We start from the raw sequence: 25760 nt of genomic DNA, 5'->3' as shown, positions 1-25760 counted from the left end.
CCGCCGCCGCCTCCTAATACACAACGAACAGACTGAAGATAATTAGAACAAACGAGGAACATCTGCACACGTGTGTGGGTGTGGGCGACTTTCTGTGTCGTGTTTGTTTGTCGCGTTTCTTCTTCAGCTGCTGGAAAACTGGGACAGAAACTGAGAAACACAGTCGGAGAGTTTTCTGTGTGCAGCAGCTGTTTTTATGTCTCCAGGCAGCCAGAGACTGTCTCACTCTCCGACTCTCTGTCTCACTCTCAGGCCGAATGTCTGACAGTGCAAAACTGGAGCCAGTTTTACACGAGCCCTTAAAATAAATCTCATATTGGTGCGTTAAATTTACATTAATTTAAAGGACCAGTGTTCCCAGCATGAAGAAGTCTCTATGTTGGAGCCACATTAAAGGGAACATATTATAAAAATAAAAAAAATAATTCAGCTCTTCTACATTCATATTTTTGAATTTGGGGTGCCTGCGTTTTGCGTGAGCTGTTGCAGCCACGCTGTCTCAAAACACGCTGTTCAGATTTCAAGCCCCTGGTGACATCACTAACGGGCTCATTAACATATTCCATATAAGGTTAAAAAAGAGCAAAGCTCAGCTGACCTGAGACGAGAGTGGATTAAGTTTATTTCTGATGACGATAACCACGAGTCTAGCTGTTCCACATACATGTCATTACGACACCTGGAACTGTCTTATAATAAGACTTCTTTAAGGTTTTTATAATCTGTAAAAGATGTTTTCAGTTTGACTGTTTTCATCAGTTAAGGCTGCAGGTTAGTGTGTGTGAGTAAATTTACATTTTAATGTAGTACTACCATACATTAAGTCTCCTGACACCTTCCAGGAATAGATCCACTCCAACCTTCAGGCAGAAAAAAGATGCATGCTGGGTAAGAGAGGCCGTCCGGGGCTGATGCGAGGAGTCCCATCGTGGTTTGTGTTCACACCTGATTAACTTCCAGACAGAGTGACTGACAGCTGCTGCAGAGTCGGGCTTTCATCAAACAGCTGACTGAGCCGGGTCGTCTCTGCTGCCAGGATTATTTCTTTATTTGAACATTCACGTCGACTCAGAACAACTTTCAGGACCGGCTCATCTTGTAAATCATCGTATAAAACTCACCGGACCAAAGTTATTTGGGCCACAGCTGTCAGTCCTCTTATGAGCTACATGTGTGGTTCCCAACCTCTCTGACCTTTAAAGGTCCAGTGTGTCAGATTCAGAATATAAACACTCAGCAACATTTCAAGTTTGAAAAACTTTTTCCAGACGATGGTGATATTTCTGAGTTTAATTTTCTCACTGTGTGTGTGTGTGTGTGTGTGTGTGTGTGTGTGTGTGTGTGTGTGTGTGCGTGCGCACAAACAGCAGGCGGCGTGCTGATGTGTGACACCAACTCCCAATTTAAACTTCACACTGTGTCTGACTGTAAACAATAACAACTTTTTTTTATGTAAGTCATTAATAAAGTCCCGATAATTAGAACAAACGAGCAACAGAAGTGATGAATAACTACACGTTGGTTCACACACTGTGTGTGAATCCACCTGTGTTGAGTTTTGTGTGTGTGTGTGTGTGTGTGTGTGTGTGTGTGTGTGTGTGTGTGTGTGTGTTACAAAGCTCCTCGGGCAACAACAACAGGCTACAGGAGGCGACAGAACGCAGGTAGAACACCAGAGGAGCCACGAGAGCGACGACGGAGAGCGTGAACTGAATCTAATTTCACTGTGTGTGTGTGTGTGTGTGTGTGTGTGTGTGTGTGTGTGTTTCACCTCGCCGTACGAGCTGTCGACAAAGAGCAGCAACAATAACCCACAGCTCGTGTGATGATTGACAGCTGTCACGCTGAGGTGATGTCACATGATGTCTCTGATGATTGACAGCTCCGGTCCGTGTGGAGGAACTGAAACAGAACGTACAAACTGAGGCTCAGAGTGTCGCCTGAAGGTTTTTATGCGAGGAACAAAAAACGATTTAAGCAACTTGGAATCAGCCCAGCTCCTGTTCTGGCATGACACTGGGTCCGTTACCTGTCAGCATTCCCAGAAAATTTCTTCTTCTTCTTCTTCTTCTTCTTCTTCTTCTAAACGCCTGTGGTACAAACACTAACACTCCCCCGGTGCTTTGAGCTCACGGTCCTGGCAGCCCGGCTATCAAACTGCTCTAACATGAGCTAACAGCGGTTAGGGATCTAATGTTGACATCAACATGTTAGAGTGTAAAACGGCGTGACGGTGCCGCGGTGAGCGGGTCAGCTGCTGCACCTGAGCCCCACTTTAGTTTTTATCCTGGAGTTTGTTTTTTGTTGTCGTGCTGAATCGGCTGTTACAGATCGAACCACCTGCAGGACGTAAACCGGCTCACAGGTGTCCTTTAACGGGACAACGGTAAAATGTTTCGTGCATGACGACTGCGTGATAAAGTTTGACACACGATGCTGTGGCTGCAGTAATCCATATTTTTACATCAACAGTGCTCAGTGGAGCTTTAGCTTCTTTGAGCCTCTTGTTTTGTTGGCAAACAGCAGACAGACACAGTTAGAGACTAGCTGCTGGATGAAGTGAAACATTTAGCAGATAAATCATTAGATACTTCCGTCAGGAGTCGGTGGAGACCAAAGCTGGAGCAGAAAGAGTTAAAGTAGAAATCGGCATCTGTTCAGTCCAAACGTCGAGTTGTTGAAAGTGTAAATGGAAAATAAAATGAGGAGGAGGAGAGAACGGGGTTACCTGATTAAAAAGGAGACGGAGGAGAAAACGAGGTGAAAAGGTGGAAATGATTTTTCTGGCTGTAACAAAAGTCTAATTGTTTTTCAGGGAGGAGAAGAATTAAAGAGTGCAGGTCCACATTTAAATTTAAAATCCGACTCTTTGACATTTTCAGCTGCAGGGACCTCACACACACACACACACACACACACACACACACACACACAGATTTTCTTTTTCTTGGCTCGGTTTGATTCTTCGCTCTCTGCTGATGTTTAAACAAACAGAGAATCGAGCCGATCCGAAGGAAGAAATCACGGTTCAGTATCTAAACTACAGAACCAGCCGCAGTGTCAGCTTTTCCAGGACTCATTGTCAAACTCATTTTAAATCATGTTGCTGATGCTGTGAAGTGTGAGCAGTGTCGTCATATTCGAAAACCTTTATTTACACAAAACAAAGCCGTGTGTTCTATGAGCTGACACAGATGTTGAGTTCGTGTGTGGACATTTCACAGTTCACTTTAAAGTCAGTGCAGCATGCGTCACCACTTTGACTCAAACTTCCAGTGGACTTGAGTTTTACTCGACTGTTTTTCCGGGAGGTTACTCCACTCCTGCACATTCACTCCCTCCCCGCTCTGATAAACCTTCTCCACTGAAGGTAAACTCCTTTTTTCAGCTCCTTCTCTTCTTCTTCCTCCTTCCTTTTCATCTCCTCTCTCGCTCTCGTCATCTTTCCTCCCTCCCTCCCTCTCTCCCGTACAGATATATGTAGAGTTATATGTATAGGCTCCGTGTATCCATGTTGTGGGGATAAAAAGGATTCTTTGGCAGGTTGTTAAAATGACTCATGAGTTTAATTTTAACCCAAAATGGGATCTGCTCCGATGCCAGCAGTCATTCTGTCAAAGCCGGCGTCGCTTTTTATTTTAATGGTGGAATCTCACCGGAGTTTATTAATGGGGAAACACTTTCAGTGTGAAAGATATAACGAGTTGTTTCCTGTGGTTTGCAGACTTGTTGGCGGTGCCCAAACATCCCTACGCCGCCATGGAGAACTGGGGGCTGAGTGTGTTCGTGGAGCAGAAGATCCTGCTGGACGCCGAGGTGTCGTCCTCGTCCTATCAGATGGAGCTGACGATGGTGGTCGTCCACGAGATCTGCCACCAGGTAGGGCCTGTTAAACACTTCCATAGACAATAACATGAAGTTTTAAGAAAAATGTCTCAGTGTCGAGTGCACAGGCCACAAATGAAGCAGCAGGCTGGATGTCTAATCTCTCTCAGGTGACGAGCAGCCAGCAGCAGGTGTTGGAGCTCCTGCCGTAAACTTTCATTTTATGTTTTAACAACTTTTAAACGCTGGCAAAGACAGCGCAGCAGCATTCCCATTTGTGGCCAGCCATGTGAAAGATGTGTTCCTTAGTGTGCGTCGTTAATGGCGCTGCTGGCAGCTTCTGTTAACGAGCTGTCGGATGAAGTTGGCACGAGTCGCGTTAGTGGTTTTGTGTCTGAGCACAACCTACAAGCAAGCAGCCATAATAATCTGACACTCACAGCCGGTAAACACGCTCAGTAATTACTGTCATTTTACCGTCAGCCACTTCACTGAAGCCGGTGACACGTTGTTTCTCTTTAAACGTGCTCTGGCTTCGTGTGCAGAGAGGTCACAGTCTGCTGAATATTCATATGTTACGTAACATCACTGTTTGTTTGGAGCTCTAACATGGAGCTGAAGAATTCACAAGGAATATTTAATAAACCTGTAAATGTGTCAGTAACAGCTCGACTGGCTGAGATTTTTTCACTTCACTGTATCAAAATGATGCAAAAAAAAACATTTACTCAAACTCACTGTATCAAAATGATGCAAAAAAAAACATTTACTCAAACACATGAAGCTGCTTTATTCAGAATCATTCCACATCTGTGTTTGCTCATTACCTCCAACCACGCCGTGTTTCCTTCCCTTTGTTTGGTGTCTTTTGTTTTCCAGTTGGCAGAACGTTTTAGAAATCTATGAACAGCTCGGCTGGTTTTGTTAAACGATTTCTTAACGTTGTGAGAGAACATGTTTTTATTTCAGGTTCACTTTTAAAACATCGCAGCGTTGTTAGAATCATTTTTAAAGTGTTTCTGCAGCATGAAAAATAAAGTTTCAGCCTTTTACCGGTTGGTTCTTCAAAGAACAGAATATCAGTATGAGAACCTTTTTAGGAACACAGATTATTAAACATAAAGGTTTAACAAAAGTGCTGCAGCCATGACTTAAAGATTCAGTTCCCCAAAGAACTTTAAACAGCAAAAAAAAAAAAAAGGTTCTCCAGAGAACGTATCAAGAATCAGTTTTTCATCGAGCGTATGTCCTTAAAAATAAATAAAAGAGTTTGAACCTAAAGTGAGTTTTTCATGGTGATGCCACATGGGAACCCTTTTCCAGCTCTGCGAGGAACCTTTTACCGATTGGTTCTTCAAAGAACCGGTTGCTGCAAGGCCGACTCAAAGAACCAGTGATCAGTATAAGAACATTTTAAAAGGAATAAAGATTGTTCAACATAAAAAAAAGGTTCTTCAAAGCACCAAAAGTGGTGCATTCATGACTCTTTGCATTCAGTTCCCCATAGAACCTTTAACAAGAGAAAAAGGTTCTCCAGAGAACGCGTCATGAACCAGGTTTTCATCTGGTGTACGCCTCGTTTTTTTTCAGTTCTTCAAAGAACCCTTTATAATAAGTTCTTCCCAGAATTTAGTGTAAATAGAAATTGTCCCAGAGTTCATTCAAGGTGCAGTATATAATATTTAATATTTTAACGATTTAAGCAACTTGGAATCAGCCCAGCTCCTGTTCTGGCACGACACTGGGTCCGTTACCTGTCAGCATTCCCAGAAAACTTCTGGCTAACAAACTGCTCTAACATGAGCTAACAGCGGTTAGGGATCTAATGTTGACATCAACATGTCAGAGTGTAAAACATGCAACAGTTCAGCCTGACGGTGGCGGCGCTGAGCGAGTCAGCTGCTGCACCTGAGCCCCACTTTAGTTTTTAGCCTGGAGTTTGTTTTGTTGTTGTCGTGCTGAATCGGCTGTTACAGATCGAACCACCTGCAGGACGTAAACCGGCTCACAGGTGTCCTTTAACGGGACAACGGTAAAATGTTTCGTGCATGACGACTGCGTGATAAAGTTTGACACACGATGCTGTGGCTGCAGTAATCCATATTTTTACATCAACACGTTTGAATTGACAATCAGTGCTCAGTGGAGCTTTAGCTTCTTTGAGCCTCTTGTTTTGTTGGCAAACAGCAGACAGACACAATTAAAGACCAGCTGCTGAATGAAGTGAAACATTTAGCTGATAAATCATTAGACACTTTCGTCAGGAGTCGGTGGAGACCAAACCCGGAGCAGAAAGAGTTAAAGTAGAAATCGGCATCTGTTCAGTCCAAACGTCGAGTTGTTGAAAGTGTAAATGGAAAAATAAAATGAGGAGGAGGAGAGAATGGGCTTACCTGATTAAAAAGGAGACGGAGGAGAAAACGAGGTGAAAAGGTGGAAATGATTTTTCTGGCTGTAACAAAAGTCTAATTGTTTTTTTCAGGGAGGAGAAGAATTAAAGAGTGCAGGTCCTCATTTAAATTTAAAATCCGACTCTTTGACATTTTCAGCTGCAGGGACCTCACACACACACACACACACACACACACACACACACACACACAGATTTTCTTTTTCTTGGCTCGGTTTGATTCTTCGCTCTCTGCTGATGTTTAAACAAACAGAATCGAGCCGATCCGAGGGAAGAAATCACAGTTCAGTATCTAAACTACAGAACCAGCCGCAGTGTCAGCTGGTAGGACAGGACTCATCGTCAAACTCATTTTAAATCATGTTGCTGATGCTGTGAAGTGTGCGCAGTGTCGTCATATTTATAAAAACCTTTATTTACACAAAATAAATCCGTGTGTTCAATGAGCTGACACAGATGTTGAGTTCGTGTGTGGACATTTCACAGTTCACTTTAAAGTCAGTGCAGCATGCGTCACCACTTTGACTCAAACTTCCAGTGGACTTGAGTTTTACTCGACTGTTTTTCCGGGAGGTTACTCCACTCCTGCTGACATTCACTCCCTCACCGCTCTGATAAACCTTCTCCACTGAAGGTAAACTCCTTTTTTCACCTCCTTCTCTTCTTCCTCCTTCCTTTTCATCTCCTCTGTCGCTCTCGTCATCTTTCCTCCCTCCCTCTCTCTCTCGTACAGATATATGTAGAGTTATATGTATAGGCTCCGTGTATCCATGTTGTGGGGATAAAAAGGATTCTTTGGCAGGTTGTTAAAATGACTCATGAGTTTAATTTTAACCCAAAATGGGATCTGCTCCGATGCCAGCAGTCATTCTGTCAAAGCCGGCGTCGCTTTTTATTTTAATGGTGGAATCTCACCGGAGTTTATTAATGGGGAAACGCTTTCAGTGTGAAAGATATAACGAGTTGTTTCCTGTGGTTTGCAGACTTGTTGGCGGTGCCCAAACATCCCTACGCCGCCATGGAGAACTGGGGGCTGAGTGTGTTCGTGGAGCAGAAGATCCTGCTGGACGCCGAGGTGTCGTCGTCGTCCTATCAGATGGAGCTGACGATGGTGGTCGTGCACGAGATCTGCCACCAGGTAGGGCCTGTTAAACACTTCCATAGACAATAACATGAAGTTTTAAGAAAAATGTCTCAGTGTCGAGTGCAAAGGCCACAAATGAAGCAGCAGGCTGGATGTCTAATCTCTCTCAGGTGACGAGCAGCCAGCAGCAGGTGTTGGAGCTCCTGCCGTAAACTTTCATTTTATGTTTTAACAACTTTTAAACGCTGGCAAAGACAGCGCAGCAGCATTCCCATTTGTGGCCAGCCATGTGAAAGATGTGTTCCTTAGTGTGCGTCGTTAATGGCGCTGCTGGCAGCTTCTGTTAACGAGCTGTCGGATGAAGTTGGCACGAGTCGCGTTAGTGGTTTTGTGTCTGAGCACAACCTACAAGCAAGCAGCCATAATAATCTGACACTCACAGCCGGTAAACACGCTCAGTAATTACTGTCATTTTACCGTCAGCCACTTCAGTGAAGCCGGTGACACGTTGTTTCTCTTTAAACGTGCTCTGGCTTCGTGTGCAGAGGGGTCACAGTCTGCTGAATATTCATATGTTACGTAATATCACTGTTTGTTTGCAGCTCTAACATGCAGCTGAAAAATTCACAAGGAATATTTAATAAACCTGTAAATGTGTCAGTAACAGCTCGACTGGCTGAGATTTTTTCACTTCACTGTATCAAAATGATGCAAAAAAAAACATTTACTCAAACACATGAAGCTGCTTTATTCAGAATCATTCCACATCTGTGTTTGCTCATTACCTCCAACCACGCCGTGTTTCCTTCCCTTTGTTTGGTGTCTTTTGTTTCTATGATCAGCTCGGTTGGTTTTGTTAAACGATTTCTTAACGTTGCGAGAGAACATGTTTTTATTTCAGGTTCACTTTTAAAACATCGCAGCGTTGTTAGAATCGTTTTTAAAGTGTTTCTGCAGCATGAAAAATAAAGTTTCAACCTTTTCCCGGTTGGTTCTTCAAAGAACAGAATATCAGTATAAGAACCTTTTTAGGAACACAGATTATTAAACATAAAGGTGCTGCAGCCATGACTTAAAGATTCAGTTCCCAACGAACTTTAAACAGCAAAAAAAAAAGGATAAAAAGGTTTCAGAGAACGTATCAAGAATCAGTTTTTCATCGAGCGTACGTCCTTAAAAATAAAGAGTTTTTCATGCTGATGCCACATGGGAACCCTTTTCAGCTCTGCGAGGAACCTTTTACCGATTGGTTCTTCAAAGAACCGGTTGTTGCAAGGCCGACTCAAAGAACCAGTGATCAGTTTAAAGAAGAACATTTTAAAAGGAATGAAGATTGTTCAACATTTTAAAAGGAATAAAGATTGTTCAACATAAAAAAAAAGGTTCTTCGAAGCACCAAAAGTGGTGCAATCATGACTCTTTGCATTCAGTTCCCCAAAGAACCTTTAACCAGAGAAAAAGGTTCTCCAGAGAACGCGTCATGAACCAGGTTTTCATCTGGTGTACGCCTCGTTTTTTTTCAGTTCTTCAAAGAACCCTTTATAATAAGTGTAAATAGAAATTGTCCCAGAGTTCATTCAAGGTGCAGTATATAATATTTTTGATTGATCTATTTGTTTAATTTTAAATGCAGCATTGTGTAAAAGACTCTTGTTTGCATTGAGTTCCCCAACAAACCTTCACCAGGATAAAAAGGTTCCCCAGAACTTTTTCTGAGAGTGAACAATAGTTGTCTACCTCTCTCTGATTTCCTGACATTGTGTTGGCGCTCGTATGTGCGTGCGTCATAACAGCAGCATGGAGCTTTAAATTATGTTCATGAGGTAAAAATGATCCTTTGGACAAAATGATTAAACACCTGCGGCGGCTAAATTTGTTGATGGCATGTTATCTGGCAGAGACTAAAACCTGCTGCTGTGAAATTACTGACGCTCTCTCACATGCAGTCGTGTTGTTACTTTGAATTTCAATAGAAAAAAAAGAAGTTAATGGTGAAAAGAAGCAGACTCTTCCTTTAACAGATGCAAATGATCTAGTTGTAAACAGACTGAACGTGGCAGAAGTCAAAACAGATGCAACTGTAACACTAGTGAGTGTGTGTGTGTGTGTGTGTGTGTGTGTGTGTGTGTGTGTGTGTGTGTGTGTGTGTGTGCGTTACAAAGCTCCTCGGGCAACAACAACAGCGGAGGAGATGATCCTGTTTTTACAGTACGACATCGAATACGTGACAGGCAGACAAACACGATGGAGCAGAAGAAAATTTAAAGGTTTCAGTCAGTGAAGAGAAGAAAGAGGGAGGGAGTGCGAGAGCTTAAACGATACAGGGCGAGAGAGCGAGAGAGCGAGAGAGGAACGAGTGTAGAGGCGAAGAAACAAGTGATGGAGAGAGAAAATGGATATGACACCCGCTAGAGGAGAGTAAGACGTGCAGAAAAGATGAACAAGACGAAAGAGAGCACTGTAAAAATATCCAAAACCGTGAGAGGCGTTCAGTTTAAAAATCCGACTTTGAAAAAGTGCATTTGTGTTTGAGCTCAGACTCAGAGGATCCACATCGCTGCATTATTGTTAGAACGTCACGTTAAAATGAAGCGACACGTAGACGACGACCAGTTATTCATCACTAAATAGACTGGGCTCCATCCTCGCAGTCCTGCTCCCGGATAATCTGTAAAAATGCAAAGACGTGGAGGGTGGGTGGAGCTGAGTGACGCCTGGTTGCTCAAACAAACCACCTGTCAATCAAAGCGTCCACGCTCTTAATCCTGCATAACTTTAAGCCTTAATATAATGTGAACAGGTGAGTTGTATATAAATTCACCCTCAGTACAGTTGTCATGAACGGGGAAATTAGCTACAGAGACCAAAACTGTTTTTTGTACCAGGCTGTAAACATGTTTATTTCTGCTGTGAAGTTGGACATTTGAACATGGGGACTTATGGAGACTGACTCACTTCTGGAGCCAGCCTCAAGTGGACGTTAGAGGAACTGCAACTTCCTGCAGTCAAAGTACACGTCAAATACATTTTCCCAAAGATGCTTTCTGTCATGTTAGGTAGGTCGTCACGTTGATGTTTCTTTAAGTGTTCATTTGTTTGATTAGTTTGGTTTTAATGAGCGATTTTAAAGTTTTATGCCAGGATTGTCGTAGTTTTGATTCTCTGAAAAGTGGCTCCAATAAATACTGGAGGTGAATGAACCGTGGTCGTATTTCAAATCTTTCAAAACACCCCGGATGAACTGCCATTCGCCTTCAGTGCCTTTGAGTGAAATCACAGCATATCTGCACGGATAGACGCAACAGAAGTCAAGAGAGAAAATCTGTTTCTGTCGTCTGGATAAACTTGCCCTTCAACTGTCCAAAGCAGCTGAAGCGGAGTATAACCACAGTGCTGTATGGCGTCATTTAGATGATGGAAATGAAAAGGCTGGGTGTAAATATTGCAGTGCCTTTGGCTGACTGAAGAATGTGTCCTTTTCATTTAATTTCCTCCAGGATGTGGCCTCAGACTCTCATTTCTCTCTGCTGAGTCTAGATGAACATTAGCTCCAGGCTACTGCTGGTGTGGAGCAAAAAAACAGACCCGTATAACTAACAGTGTTAAGCTTTAGTGTGTGATGCTCCACAGTATATTAAGTCATAAATATTACTGGATGAGTCATAAAAGCGTAGTTATGGTGTTCTGTCTTTTGAAGACTCGCCTTCTTTTTTGTTTTTGTCTCTTTGTGCATCTTGGTTTTCATCTTCTTTGTTTGGTGGCAGAGGAAAGAGAAATGATAAAGTAATGTTTCGTCTGTGACTCTGCACTCCATTTCATCCTGAAGCCATTTATTTCTCACACACACTAAGAAAGAAAGAAAGAAAGAAAGAAAGAAAGAAAGAAAGAAAGAGGACGTTGTTGCTTGAAGCTTTCACTAATCAGCCTGCTCACTTTGTGAGAGTTTACAAAACAGAAACAGGATTTCTTCTTTTAGAGAAACGGGTTAGCTGTGCGGCGTGTGTTTGTCATGTTGTGGGGACAACAATCTGTCCACGCCGTCACATTCTTTATAATAGTTATCTATGGTTTGGGAGTTTTCATGAACATCAGGAATGTCTGTAAATCAGAAGTGTGTTGTTACATCCTGTTGGTCTCAAAGACTGGACTTGAACCCAGTCATTGTTACATAACAACTTCTATAAAGGTCGGTCCCCAGAATGCACAATCAAGCCAAGGGTCCTCACAGTGTAACAAAAACAAGGACGTGTGTGTTTTCTTATATGAACATCCGCCTGACACAACTGAAACTTCTGAAATCAAAACTCGGTTGTTATTCCAGTTTTATCTTTAACATCCGTCAGGTGATGCTCGATGTAGCGTCAGCATATGCTGCAGCTGTTGACGGGTTCAGAGTGTGTGTTGTTGTTTTGTTGTTGTTGTTCTCAGGTGAACAGATGGAGAACATGTGGACTGAAATGTGAGGCCGACAAGCTGTTTTCCTCTATCAACCACGGGGGAAAACGCAGATGGAGTTATATAGCAGATCAGTTCAGACACAACAGTCAGAGTCACGATGCCTTCAGCTGCAGTACCACTGGTGGCCACTAGCTGGTGGCTCCAAATAATCTCATCCAAGTGTTTTTTAGTTTTTAGACTTTTTGGCTAATTCCACTTCTTTTACTGTGGCTGTATTGATGAGTATTGTTCCAATTAAACAGCATCCAGGTGATTTTTGAAAGTTTATATACAGGTGATGTGGTAAGGTGTGTGTGGAAGTTAAATACAGGTGATATATGTAGATGTTCCCAGGTGTTTTATACAGATTTTAAACAGTCCTCCAAAGAAATCGAGACATTTAGTTTGCTCAAAAGTGACCTCCAGTAGCTGCAGGAGCAAAGACAGACGTTATTATAGAGCCACAGTGCTCATTACTCATTTTCTATTGATGCTGCATAGATGTATCTCTAATATCCATGTTTGGTGCAGGACAGAAGAATAATCATGATGCTCGACATGTTTCTTTAAATATACTGATTTAAGTTGAAGAGACTGATAGAGAGAAATGCCCAGGATGGAAAGAAAACACAGTTTTGTCAATATTATACTAAATAATAATCAAATCAAATGTTATGGTTAATGGTCGCTCGCAGAATGCCCATTAAAACCAAATTTAGAGTCCTGATAAGAAAATCAAACACATTTTAATTAACTAACTAAAAAGGACCCCAGATAATTACAGACTGTGTTTCTCTGCAGAATGGACATGATGTGTGTTTGGGGTTGGTGTAATGTTCAAGGAGGGTACAAGAAGAAGAAGAGGGTTAATGCACGTTAACCTATGGCGAGAGAATAAGAGAAGCCTGAAGAGAGCTGCAGAAAAGGACACTTAACTTTTGTAAAGACCAACAAGTCCACCACTGTATCTGAGGTCAAGGAGGTTGTTGAACCAGACTCATCCGAACCTGAACCAGGGATCAACTCATTTCCAGCAGCGCCTCTGTGTTCAGGATGGTTCAGTAGTTTGTTACTTTTATATAAATCACTGCCTTAGACCATAGATTACTCTCACCTGGAGACTCCGTGTGTTTGTGCTGCTGTAACAAGATAATTTCCCCGAGTTTGCGATCAGCAAAGTTCATCTTCTCCTTTCTAGAGAACATGTTGTGCCCAGATGTTTTCACCTGGAAACAGGATATATATCGCCAGGTGTTGTCAAGTGATTTAGACACAGTGTTTAAGGTGACGTGTGCAGGTGGATTTGTTGAAGCGTCTGACTGGAAACCACCAAACGGTTAAAGTGACTCTGACGTAGATGCAAACGCGTTGTCGTCGTTGTTTGCCAGGAGATGCTCTGAGTTTATTCCTCTCAGCTGTCTGTTAATTAAAACCGACAAAGAAAAAAAAACACTGGGACGAGTTTCAGGAAAACAGATTTAGTCTCTTCATCTGTTGATCTCTCTCTGTCTCTCTCTCGCTCTCATTAATTCAACCATATGCAGCAGAAAATAGCACAGTGTGTATCCTGGCTGTCTGACAGCAGAGTCAGGGTCATTCAGCACACACACACACACACACACACACACACACACTCGATGTATCACTGCACTTGTGAGTTTTCCCAGTGGATGAACTGCATCCTTTTTGCTTACATCTTAACCTTTAACATGTTAAAACCTCGGCTTCAGACCAGAACCCATTCTAACCTTAACCCTGAAGCTTTTTGAGAGATTTCCGTCTGCAGAGCATCAGCTGAGAATTGTCTGAACTGAAGGTCTTCATGCTTCCGCTCATAGACATGTATACATAGACGCCGCATTGAGCGCTGAATCGTACGTCGATGTCGCCGCCATATTGGATGTGGCAGATCTGCCTGTAAACTAATAACAGGAAATGGACTGAACTTCATAAAGCGCCTTTCTACAAAGTTCTTTAAGTTAATGTCTCTTATACACCCATTCACACACACAACACACACACACACACACATGTGTGTGTGTTGCTCTTATTCAGAAAACCCTCTCACATCTACATTTCAGGATTGGTTATTAGAGCACAGATTAAATGTTAAATATAAATATTTCAATATTATCATCACAGTAACAGTGTTACACACATTAGTAGCTGTAAACACTCAGCATTAGAAAGACTTACGTTGGTTTGGTGCTTACATAAGGAGTAAACATTTATAATCATCACTTTAAAAGTTACATACGTTGTTTTTGGTGCCTGTTTGTTTCCCAGATATATTAGTGTGTGTGTGAATGGGTGTATAAGAGGCATTAACTTAAAGAACTTTGTAGAAAGGCGCTTTATGAAGTTCAGTCCATTTCCTGTTATTAGTTTACGGGCAGATCTGCCACATCCAATATGGCGGACGCGTTGACGTATTGCGACCAACGACCAACCCGCTCAATGCGGCGTCTATGTATATATGTCTATGTATATATGTCTATGCTTCTGCTTGCTTGGACCTGAGTCCGGTTGGCTCCGGTGTAATTTGTTCAGTTTGTACGAATGTGGGTGTCTTCACGAGTGGCTCCATGAGGGACTCTGATCATGCGTCGCGTCATCGTCATCATAGGAGAACATGTGGGGTTCTCTGAAGTGAGACGGAGCGTGTGAACTGAGCTGCGAGGCTGGATTAGCAACCAGGCAGAGCGTGCAGCTGCCCCCGAGGCTCTGACTCTCAGTGGTAATTTGATTAATTTCCACTCAACCATTCAAGTACGATATCTACAAAGACTTGTCCATCATTATTACCTAATCTTGTGGGCCTGTCTTGTAGAGACATGGAGCTGGGAGATCTTAATTATTTTGTTATAATGGATTCTGACAGTGGAGGGATTTTCACTCCTGTCCCGGGAGAACGACACAGGTTACCACGTTCCAGTGTTTGGGCATTTAAATTCGGGGTCATGTGTCGTCAACCCACCCTCCACCACCAGAGCAGACAGGAGGGAACAGAAAAGGATAAAACAAGGTAACAGAACAACCAGCATTATGTTAGAAATAAAGAAAGTTGAAGAAGATCCCCATCCGACCTGCTCCTGTTGACTCTTTGTCCCTATTCCACCCCAGTCATGTTATAAATAGTGAACTTGACTCCCGTCCCCTGGGCATCCTAACCTTGCAATGCAGCTGAACTCGCAAGATCACAAACTCGCACGGGAATCCAACTCACCAGGCGTTTGAGTTCGAGCACAGTGGTTATGGAACAATTAGCATCCTATGAAGAACTACTGCAACTACAGCATGGGCCTGCAAAGAGGCTGCTGGCATCACTGATATCAAAGGATGGCACTGAAAGAGATTCGGTAATATTTGTGTTATATGGTTTGTTGATCTGATTGGTTGAAGTTTACCTATGATGGACAGTCACAAACAGATGGTTCATCCAATCACCTGCAACGTTTAGTGTTTTTTGAAAGTGCCCTTTTTATAAATGGTTTCCAACGATGGCTTCCCAGATGGTTCTGTGTAACAGACAGGTTACCTCGAAACATCTGGTAATGCTGACAGATATGGCTTCATGTTTCAAGCTGCCTGGATGTTGAGTATTGGAGCTGGCAGTGTTCAGGTCAGCTTTTCAGGTTTTCTTATCTGTGAGTTTTTCGCAGGTTCGTCAAAGCGCTTGCTCCGTGTTGTATCTATTTAAATTAAAGGTATTTTGGTGAAAAGTTCTGGAAAGTTGACAGCGATCACTGATAATGTTCCAGCGGTCTTTGGAGAGCTCTCACTGTTCGGAGCAGTACGGTAGTCGTCTTTGAAGCCGTTCTAGGAATCTGTAATTAGGTTTCAAAAGTTCTCGAGGTAGGTACAAGGTCTTCGAATACCTTACAGAGGTCTCTGGTCTGATCTTGAGGAGATCCCAAGAGTTCTTGAACGGAGTTGACATTTCGGGTTAGAAGCATTAAGTCAGGGCTAACTGAATTCGCTGTTGCAGACGTTTCACTATGCATCTAAGATCCCCTCATCAGTTCATGTCGCCGGAGGGCATCCGACAACTTTTGAACTCTTTGCACAATTCTTAGAAGTCAATAGCGACTTAATATCTAACTAAAGTGTAAGGACTCTCTCTCTCTGTATTCATGGGTGTCGCTTGAGTTTCTCAACAACTTCACACCGGCCAGGTGTATTGCCGGGAGCCCAAGGAAGTGCAGAGCTGAGTGTGAAGTTGTTTGGGGGGTGATGCTTGAGAAAGATGCAAGCAGCAACGAGCCTACATCTATGTTCGGATAGTTTTTAAGGAATCTGATGTTCCAGTAGCAGCCTCTCTTGATGATTGACAGCCCAGCAAGTGGTGTACTTACAATTATATGTAAGAGGCTTCATGTTGATGCAGTATGTTGTATGGGAATCTGTTTTATAACCACATGCATGTGTCATTGGCTGTAATTTTAGTTGGTACTCGTTGCAGCTCCACCTGCTGGTTGGAGTAGTAAAGCAGCATTTGTTGAAGGCTGAATCTGTTGGAGCAATATGTGTTTTTTATTTCTGCTGAAGGACAGTGAGTTATGGTTTGGGAAGGTCTCAGGTTTGTGTGGGTGCCTCATTATAATTTGTGACATCTATGAATAATTTCCCTATACTGCATTGATTACCTTGATGTGTGACCTTCCGGTTCTTTTCACTGTAACAAAAACATTCGGCGGTGACAGCCTTCACGCTTCACGCTTTCCGCCTGAGCTCTTAATAAACCTGCTACTTTGATAAACGAGCAGACTTCGATAGATTTGAATTCCATTCATGAGTCCAAGTAATTTAGCAGCATAAAATGATTTAATATGAAAATAACAAACGAGCGGAGAGTGTTTCCGGGGGCTGACCGGGGCCTCGATGGGTTAGAGAAACAACTTTTCCACTGAAACTGGATCATATTTAATGGAGAGAATATGTTCTGTGTTTCTGTCAGATGTCTTCTGCCCACAGTAAACACTCAGTGCTTCTGTAGCTGCCGTTACAGCGCATATTTTATTCAGGTCTACGACTAGTTCTTGAGTCCTTGGGTCTGAGTTCGGTTTAGTTTGTTAAACTTCTTGCCCCGTGTTACATCAATTTTAGTTTTTTAAATAAGCTTCAACAGTTCTGGAAAGTTAAAGTTCTTCAGGTCTTCAAAGAGCTTTTAGATGTCCTTGAACAGGTTCCAGGCGTCCATGAGGAGATTCGAAGAGTTCTTGAAGGGAGTTCAAGGACCTCGATAGGTTTTAGGGATAGAAGTCAATGAATTTGTTTGTTGTCTAAAATCCCTCACCAGTTCTTCTGGCTGGTGGGAAGTCCCAGAAATCATTTAACTCATCAGTGACTTGGTATCTAAATCAAATGGAAGGACTCTTTAAATCTGTACGCATGTCTGTCCTTTGCAAGCCAAGTCAAGTCAAGCAGTCAGCCCATTCTCAGTCAGATTGATGACAGGTTCCTAATGGACTTGTAATGTTTGCTGCTGTTAGCCCGGCTTGTTGTGCTGGCTTAGTCCATCTTGGTATCAAACTGGTCTCTGTTGGTCTCAGGTGCTGTGTTCGGTACGACACATTCAGATCAGCGCGACTGCGACGAGTCCCTCCTGAGCCGTTTCCTGTTTTTTACAGGAAACACATAAACACACAGAAGCAAAGCTCGCTCTGCTTCCTGTTTCATGGGAGCTCTAAAACATGCAGGACACCAACTTTACCTTACAACAGACCAATGAAAGCTCTGTATACAGAGCACACACACACACACACACACACACACACACACAGCTGTCAGGCTGTGTGTTTTTTCCTGCAGTGTTTTGGTTCAAAGTGGATAATTTATTACTGCAGACCGTGTTTGCATAGAGTTCATTAGAATACACGGAGCCATAAATCATCTCATTGTTCTCTCTCTCTCTTCCTGTCTCACTCTTTCTTTTCTGCTTCACCTCTCTGTCTCTCTCTCTGTCGGTTTTTATTTTATATTTGACTCGTGCTGATGCTCGGCTTTCTTTCTCTGTCAGTTCAGCCTGTTTCGACCTTTGACCCTTGACTCTCTGTCCTGATGTTGTCAGTCAAACATTCAGCTCGTGATCAATCCGTCGGGCCGAATCCGATGAAGTTTGCTCGGTACATTCACACAATGCAGCGAGTCTGTGCTGAGTATTTTTGTGAATGAGACTCAGACTCGGTTTGAAGAGAATTACCAAAGAAAATATTTTCTTCGTGTGATTCGTTAAGCCGGACACAAACGTCCACTCGCAGCCTCCTCTGAAGGACGGGAAGGTTTAATCAATAATAACGTGTGAGAGGAATACAGTTATATTTAGCTGTGTGTGTGTGTGTGTGTGTGTGTGTGTGTGTGTGTGTGTTGTGCTGCCTTCTGCTCATGTCCGAGGCTAATTAACAGACCATAAACAAACATCTAACACCATGAGTGTGTGTGTGGCTTATTAGTGAGGCTTAACACACTCCTGTAGCCTCTACACTGTAGGCGATCACACACACACACACACACACACACACACACATAATGAACACAAACACAACGATGCGATGCGTATGCTCCATTTAAAGTGTGCGAGCTGTGTGTGATGTGTTGTGTACATCAGGTGTCTTAGCTGCATTAAAGTTTAGTTACACGTCACAATAACAAAGAATAAATGAACATATTCTGAATATAAAGGAGAAAACTTCACGTTTCTGATGTGATCGATTCTTTATAAATGTCGTACACTAATATCTGTAATATATCAGAATCATAAACAGGTTTACTGACACGTATAATTTCATATAAATCATCTTGGTGTTTTAACAGTATGCAGAATATTTTGATGTTTTTCAGGCGTAGTAATCCAAAAGATGTTAAATAGAGCGATGTCAGTGTAATATGTTCGGTCTGGGCGGGTGGAGGCTAAACGTCGGTGTCTCCAGTTTCATGAGGCGAGCATCATTCTAGAAAAAAACACTTCCTGCTGGAGGCGAGTGTGTCGGCGGTCAGTCACAATCTCACCTGCACGCCTCAGAGTCCTGAGGTCCAGAGGAGATGGAAGATTACACCTGCCCAGCAGTCTGACCTTGTCCTCCGGTGGCAGCAGCATATCAGACGGTGATGGAGGAGGTGTAGAAGTGCATTATTAGTTTAATATAAAAATGATATAAAGATGCGAGGGGCGTCCAGATGTCGTCGTCTACGTTCTGCTGATTCATGTGGAAATCTCATCAGACACATTTTTGTTCTTTATACAAAATCTGTTTGTTTGTCTTTGGAGTTTTATTCACCAGATTACGACACGTAATAAAGGCGATGTGGGCCGCGCCACTCCAAAGCCCGATTCATCGTCTGCTCGGCGCCGCAGAGCTCCATTGTTGCCCAAAAACTATTAAAAACACATCAATGAGCCGCACTGCTGCAGGACGAACACACACTCTGTTTATTTGAACACACACACCGTCCCAAATACTCACCACAGCACCAAGTGTGGATTAATCCACCGCTGGAAATAGTCCCTAACAAATAGTGCACGGTGAGCAGCTGTTTTAAAGGAACCGCACAGAGTCTTAATGTAACGCTGAATCTGTGTGACCCACTTTAACAAACACAGATCCAGGCTGGATTCTTAAGACGAGACGGCGGAGACACAGAATTTTAATTTTAACTGAACTTTATCGTCATCGCACGAAGCACTGAGACAACAAAATGCAACCAGGAGTGCAGAGTAATGTGCACGGATTATAAATAACAGTGCAGATATAAATATGAACGTGTTGGCAAGATAATAAACAGTGTACAACTGAGATATGTTCAGCTTGTGCAGCAGCAGCAACAGTGGCAGTTACAGGTTCAGACGCTGTGGGAGACGACCAGCTGCAGCTCATCCGTTTTCTTCGCCAGAGACCGAACACGGCGAGGAGGACGCCGGGTGGAGACCCGCCTTTGTTCGCGGGGTCGATGCCGCCTGTGAGCACGTGCGGTCGGTCCGTGCTGCATCGACTGCAAACCCACCGGGAGCGTTTGTTCTGCACAGTTCACAGGAGAAAAATGAAACTATATGTTTGTGAGTTTTCAGTAGGAACCGGCGGGGCCACATCAGCTTTATTCTGTAACATATAAATCATCGGATCATGTGTTCTGTGCAGATAACAGATGGCCGGGGACCAGCAGACCACAGCAAAATCATATTTACAGAATATCATGACAGCAGAAGCTGTTTCTGCTGAGTCATGCAGCCGCTCGCTCGTTTATAGAAACAGTTTGTGGGTCAACAGTCTGAACACTGACACCAACAAATCCTGCCATTACTCTTCAGCTGCTTCACATTTCCATGACTGGATCATATTTTTTTATCGTTCTCCTCATTTCGGTTTAATTTATACATTTGCAGGAAAGCTGTGATTTCTTCACACGTCGCTCCGCCGCCATAAATACTAATTAAACGTTTGTTTACTAAAAACTACCAGATATGAAATATGAAGCACAGCCTTATCCTGTAAATAATAAAAATCATATCCTGTCATATTTTATTTAAAATAATCAATCATTTATTCATGGTGTTTACGTTGCCGTGGACGACAGATGTTGTTGTTTAACCTCAGACTGTCTGTCTGCACGCCTCAGCCTGTCTGTCTCTCTCCAGGCTCTGCCTTTGTTTCTCTTTAATTGACAGGATGCATCAAAGTACACACACACACACACACACACACACACACACACACACACACACGAGCATGCACCTAGCTGAGGTTTTGTTGTTGTAAATCAAAGGTTTCATGGTTGTGACAGATTGGTTTTGCCAGCCGGCTTTATATAGCAATTTAAACACACACACACACACACACACACACACACACACACAGTGAATAATGGCAGTGCAGCAGGTCTGTCAACAAAACAAGAATATAAAGAGAAACGATCAGAGCAGACTGTCTGTCTGACAAACCGCCGCCTCTTTTCTCCACGTTCATCAACACGACTTCATCAAACGTCTCAGCTGCGTCTCTGGACTGTCAGAGGACAGCCGGTCAATGCTGACTGTCCATAGGTCTCCATGGTCAAGAGGTCCAAAGTCCAAAACTCTCTGCAGGCAGCCTTTTAATTCAGAGACAATAAGGATCTTAGCCTGTGTCCAAATCGTCTGTAGACTCTTATCCTGAGTCTATCATCCTGGATCCAACTGGTCTAGAACTCTGACACTAGGCCAAGCTGGTCGAGATGCTGTGATGTTCTTCACCCATGATCTAGTCCACATTCAGGCTCTTAGGGTTCCCCTTGACCAGGCCTCTGCATGGTTTCAACTGGTCCAGAATTCTTAAACTAGCCGGTCACGTTGGATCCAACTGGTCTGAAACTCTAATCCCAGGTACAACTGGTCCAGAGTCTCTAAGCCTGGAATTAATCGATCCAAAACTCTGAAACTCTTTGAGACTCTTAACCAAGCTTATGTAGAACTGTACACCATGTCGTAAACAGGATAACATCTGGAACTCTACAGAAAGGATCCTGGTCCAGATGCAGCTTGGCAAAGTTGATCCAGAACTCTTCACCCTGATCCTACTCATGCTCAGTGTGCAGCAAGAGATGTTTAACCAGGTACAGCTTATCGCCTTCAGCAAGATCTTTAGACAGGGTCCTGTCCCAGGTCAAAGCAGTCCAAATGCAGCAAGGTACTTGGCCCTGGTCCAAGTGCTCAGGGAGTCCACAAACTCCAGAGCTCCACGGACTGATCCGGCTGATGAAGTTGCCTGTTAGGCTCTTCTCCCATGTGTAAGGTCCCTTCAGCTCACACTGACGTGGTCTCCAGTCCAGATGAAGATTTCTTTTATCCTGGATCCAGATTCTGAGGTTTTTCTTCCAGGTCCTGTTGGTCTATTAATCTGCAACGTAGGCTGTTCTCCAGGATCCAGTTCCAAAAGCGTTTGGCCGGCAGCCGACAGTTAAATCCCCGACCTGACAGTCACACAAATATTAATCAAGCATAATGTTTGAGAGTCTTTGTGTGACTGTTGTTGATCGCGTTCATTTCAGATTCAGGCAGTCTGAGTCTTTATGGTGTCACAGATACAGAAACGACAGCCAGGATTTATTTAGTGTCGTGGAGCCGTGAGGAGAAAATCAGATTCAGTCCCGATGCTGAAGAGAGAGGGATGAATATTTATCAGCGAGGGTCAGACAGAGGGAGGAGAGGAAAGAGGAGGATGATCAAAGGCAAAGCTCTGCTTTGTTCTGAGAGAGAGAGACAGACAGAGAGACAGACAGACGGAGAGGTGAAGGTGTGGAAACAAACAGAAGAAGCAGCAGTGTTGGTCGATGCTTCAGTTCAGCGAGTCACTGCATAATTAGTTTGAACATTTTAATCACGGAACAGCAACTGAAATGGAATTTCTAAAAATAAAAGAAAGTAGTCCATTACCGAGCGGTGTCGCTGGGACTCGGTCCCTGACACTGTTTGTTGTCGTCCCCGGAGGATCCCTGCAGCGAAGCCCCGGCAGCACTGCTGCTGCAGATCCTGGTCTATTTATAACGAGCTGCCACTTTAACAGCGTCTGGTGCTTTCTGACCTTTGGGGGCAGCAAAGAAAAAGAAAGAAAACACAGCTCGGATATGTCCCTGGGTTAGATACAGACTGTCCCTGGGTTAGATACAGACTGTCCCTGGGTTAGATACAGACTGTCCCTGGGTTAGATACAGACTGTCCCTGGGTTAGATACAGACCGTCCCTGGGTTAGATACAGACCGTCCCTCTGGACTGCTGAAGCTGTGTGTCAGTCAGAGCTAATGTGCTAACAGGTTTCTGTTTTTGGACCAGTGATACAGAAATGTTCACATTGTTAATTCTTAGACTGAGACCCATGTGTTGTACTACCAAAAGAATTTCAAATGTTCCCAATGTTCCTAAACATCTGGCTGCCATTCAGTGCATCAGGCAACAGGCTAACCCAGGGGTCCCCAAACTTGTTTCGGTGCGGGCCACATCAACTTGCCTTTCTGTGATGGGGGGCCAGGGTCAGTCTATAACTGAAATGATATCAGTCCCACCAGGATTTCGCGGCCTCTTTTGAAATAGTTGCGGCCTAAAATCCCTGATGTTGCGTGAGGTTTTCAAAAAAATTGCAGTGAAAGTTGCTTTTTACATTTTTGTTGCGATTTTGTTGCGGGAGGAAGTGAAAGTTGTGATAAACTGTGATTCGACAGTCGCGGAGAGGGCGCAGCGAGCACTAAGTCCACGGCCCCGAGAAGTGGCGAGGTCCGGGCAGGAGGGCGCTGTAAAGCTCACGGCCAGAGCCGTGAGCCACCTTCGCCCCCGAGCCTTTCCAAGCCGACCCAGAGCCGGTCGCGGCGCACCGCCACGGAGGAAATGCGCCCGCAGAGGCCAGCCAGCGCCGGGGAGAGGTCCCACGAGGGGATCCTCCCGCACCGTGCGGCCGTCCCTGACCCGCCGAGTCGAATCCCCCGGGCAGACTGCGCGGAAGTTGATCACGAGCAAAGTCACGTCGGAATATACCATTGTGTGAGGGGATGAAATAGTTTGTAAATTAGGTAGATTTTAATTAGCTTAAGCATTAAGTGTGGATATTTTATAATAGGAAAATGCAATTTTGCAAAACAGGCCATGTTTAGAGGGATTGTTTGGGATCATTAAGTGGGCCACTCCAATTGTTTAGGTGGGCCGGATGTGGCCCGGGGGCCGTAGTTTGGAGAACCCTGGTCTAAACACTCCAGAAGCAGCTGTAGTGTAAAGAACAACTCGCTGTTTGATGCTGGGCAGATACATCTTAAGTAAAACCAAAACTATGAGCTAAAAGAGGCTCAAAGCTGCAGAGCTCCGCTGGTTTCACTGCAGAGTTGTTTACCAGCGTTATCTAACAGCAGCTACAGCTGTCAGCAGTTTACTTCACTGTCCATCATAAACTCTGTAAATCACAGAGAGTTGAGGCGGAGCAGCCGGAGGACATCAGAGGGAAAACCAGAAAACATTTCCTCCATAAAATATGATCCAGTTTCGTGACGCTGTGATTTTAGAGGCAGGAAAGTGAAATAATGGAGCTCTAAAACAAAAAAAAGTGCCACTATTAAAAGCTTGAATAAAATCAAGGACAGGTTCAATGATTTTCATTGGAACGTTTATTTAAAACGCTTCTTCTCTGAGCGCACTGATGAAGAATTCATGTCTGAACTGATCTCAGATCATTTTCACAGTTTTGGCTGCAGCAGTGATCTCTTGGAAAGTCGATGTTCGCTCCACCCAAACAAACACTGCTGTGTTTCCATCTCCTCCATCTGTTTCCAGGCTTCTCTTGGCTTTCATTAAACACACCTCCCTCCACCTTTCCTCCACCTCAGCAGTCCTGCTTCTCGGTTCAGCGCCGTTTTTTTTTTTTCCTCATCGCCCCTGAACCCCACCCACGATGCACGTGCGTAACCACGGCAACAGCAAGAACCATAGCAACCCGAGTCGACCTCCCTCCTCCGAATCAGAAACGTCCGACCCACCGGAGGCTCTTTACGCTTTAACGAGGCTGAAAGTGGATGAGAGACGACAGAGCGGATAATGAAGACGAGTGAGGAGAGGCCAGTTGTAAAAACTACTTGAGTCGTCATTTTTAATTATGAGAAGTTGTAACGACCGCAGAGGATTCATTCTCCTCATCGAGTCCGTCTCTGTGAAACAGTGTAAATTCATTATATTTTCTATTTGTCAGGAGGCCTGAACAAACTGTGCCAGCATGAAAACTTACTGACCCACTTCGCGGGATGAAAACCTTCCGAAGCACGAGGAGAAAAATCCAAAGTAAACTGTCGTGATTAACGAACGAGGAGCTCAGCAGCGATTCAGAATTTATAATCTCTCTAAACACTCAACTGCATTGTTGGTGTTGTAGTTTTTATCCGAGTCACGTGACCTCCGTATCGTCAGCATGTGACCGGAGGTTATCGCTGCGTGCAGAGGCAGAGGAGAAGAAGAAGAAGAAGAAGAAGAAGTGAAGTCATGCAACACTTTCGCCTGGTTGCATCAGTTCGGTTTGAGGCCAGAGAGCTTTGTTAGACTTTAGTTTGAACGTTCAGACTGTCGGACGCTGCAGCTGCAGCTTCAAACCATCCGGCTGCAGAACGTGACGTGTTCATGATTTCATGTGGTCGTCTTCTCTGTGCGTAACATCAGGATGTGAACTGCTGTCCTCACCTAACTTCACCGTCTAACTCTCATTCTGCAGACACATGAACTCAGACGGCAAACAGACGTCACGTCTGTTTGCCGTCTGAGTTCACGCGTCTGCAGAATGAGAGTCGTGTTTTTAGAAATATCTTGATATCCTTTAGAGAAATGAATGAGAGGAGAAGTGTTGTTCAAACCTCGTTATCTCCATCCTCGAGGTTTTCTGTTTGTCCGATTCTGTGAAAGACTTTCCACAAGTTGCAGCTCCGACGTGCTCCGAGCGTCGAGTTTCCTGAAGATGTTCCGTGTCTGAGCTCCTGAGCGTTACACCGACTTCCTCCGGCAGAGTTCTGCTCCCCCCGTAAACTGCAGCGGTCTCGAGTGTGGCTGCAGCTCCGCCTCGGGGAGTTGAACCGACGCCTGTTGAGCCAGGCAGCAGCCGAGCGGTCTGCCAGCTCCCACAGGGTGGTCGGTTTGAATCCCTGCCCAGAATCAGGCGGCGGCTGCCAGAGAGAAAGTGGAGGAAGTTTGTATTCATGTCAGGACGCTGAGTCTGCAGAGCGTCCACACTGTTCCTGCTTCTCTACAGAAGCACAGAGACTTTATATATAGATTTATAAATATAATGAATTTAAAATATGATTTCATTCAAGACACCAAACTATTTTAAATGTCATATTTTCTGTATTTTTACAAATTTAGCTTAATAAAATCTATAAATATAAATGTTACGACCATAAAAGGGTATGAAAGAAGTAACATAAGAACCAGATTTTAAAGGTTATTAAACAAAAGTATTTTATTGAATGAAAGTTTTTAGATTGTTTTAACGAAATCATGCCGCACCAATCCTG

General features: G+C 43.8%; 1 protein-coding gene across 1 annotated transcript in view; it reads left to right on the top strand.

Moving 5' to 3' along the window:
• Positions 1-25760, top strand: part of LOC104931506 (thyrotropin-releasing hormone-degrading ectoenzyme) — a 175634-nt gene that overhangs the window by 83109 nt on the left and 66765 nt on the right. Inside the window, exon 5 of the mRNA XM_027283348.1 lies at positions 3725-3879. Within this exon, the coding sequence (XP_027139149.1) occupies positions 3725-3879 (155 nt within the window). The remainder of the gene's footprint in view (positions 1-3724; positions 3880-25760) is intronic.

The sequence above is a fragment of the Larimichthys crocea genome, chromosome X (assembly GCF_000972845.2).
Source record: "Larimichthys crocea isolate SSNF chromosome X, L_crocea_2.0, whole genome shotgun sequence".
NCBI lineage: Eukaryota > Metazoa > Chordata > Actinopteri > Sciaenidae > Larimichthys > Larimichthys crocea.
This window is presented reverse-complemented; position numbering and strand designations above follow the sequence as displayed.